The sequence below is a fragment of the Sphaeroforma arctica genome, assembly GCF_001186125.1.
Source record: "Sphaeroforma arctica JP610 unplaced genomic scaffold supercont1.184, whole genome shotgun sequence".
Lineage (NCBI taxonomy): Eukaryota > Ichthyosporea > Ichthyophonida > Sphaeroforma > Sphaeroforma arctica.
The window spans coordinates 75,776-76,366 of record NW_014040374.1 but is presented as its reverse complement, the minus strand read 5'-3'; the positions used below and the strand labels follow the sequence as shown (position 1 = coordinate 76,366).

Sequence of the window (591 nt, the reverse complement as noted above, 5' to 3'; positions counted from 1 at the left end):
TGAGTTCACTGAGTTGTGACTCGTGAGTCATTGACTCAATTTAACAGTCTGACAGACTGCCTGTCATTGAGACTGTGAGTGTCTCGACATTCGTCATTCACCCGCAGAACAGGGCTTTTTTTTTTATAAACATTTTGGTGGTCTGCATAGCCTTCAGACAATTAGACACAGGGTTCTTTAGATGGCTATTATTTTTAATAATAATAAAGTATTTTATGTGACTATGTCGGACAGGCTAGCCTTCTAAAATATTTATATAAAAAACATTGTTTGCGTTTCCTTTTTTTACAAAAAGAGAAACAGTCCGTTCCTGCGGATTATGTATATATTTTTTAAAATAGCCGAATAACAAACAAATAAGACGCGCTACCATCATATCATATTTTTATAGTCATTTTATATCACCTTGAAAGCCACCACATCCAGATGCTAGTATCAGCAGTGCAGAGGATTCCGTTGTATCCACAGTATCGAATGCACCTAAGTTTTTCGCGTCGCATGCTTTTATCCGGTTTCAAACAGTATGTAGATGTGATCCAGTGTGAATATATACATATGTGCGTGTGTGCACGTGTACACGTGAGTATATAC

The 591-nt window shown here is 37.1% G+C and overlaps 1 protein-coding gene across 1 annotated transcript in view; it reads left to right on the top strand.

Annotated features, from left to right (window-relative positions):
* Positions 1-498: 498 nt before the first annotated feature.
* Positions 499-591, top strand: part of SARC_03566 (hypothetical protein) — a gene marked incomplete at both ends in the record, with an annotated part of 9,163 nt that continues 9,070 nt past the window's right edge. The window contains one exon of the mRNA XM_014302632.1: positions 499-521. Coding sequence (XP_014158107.1) covers positions 499-521 — 23 coding nt within the window. The remainder of the gene's footprint in view (positions 522-591) is intronic.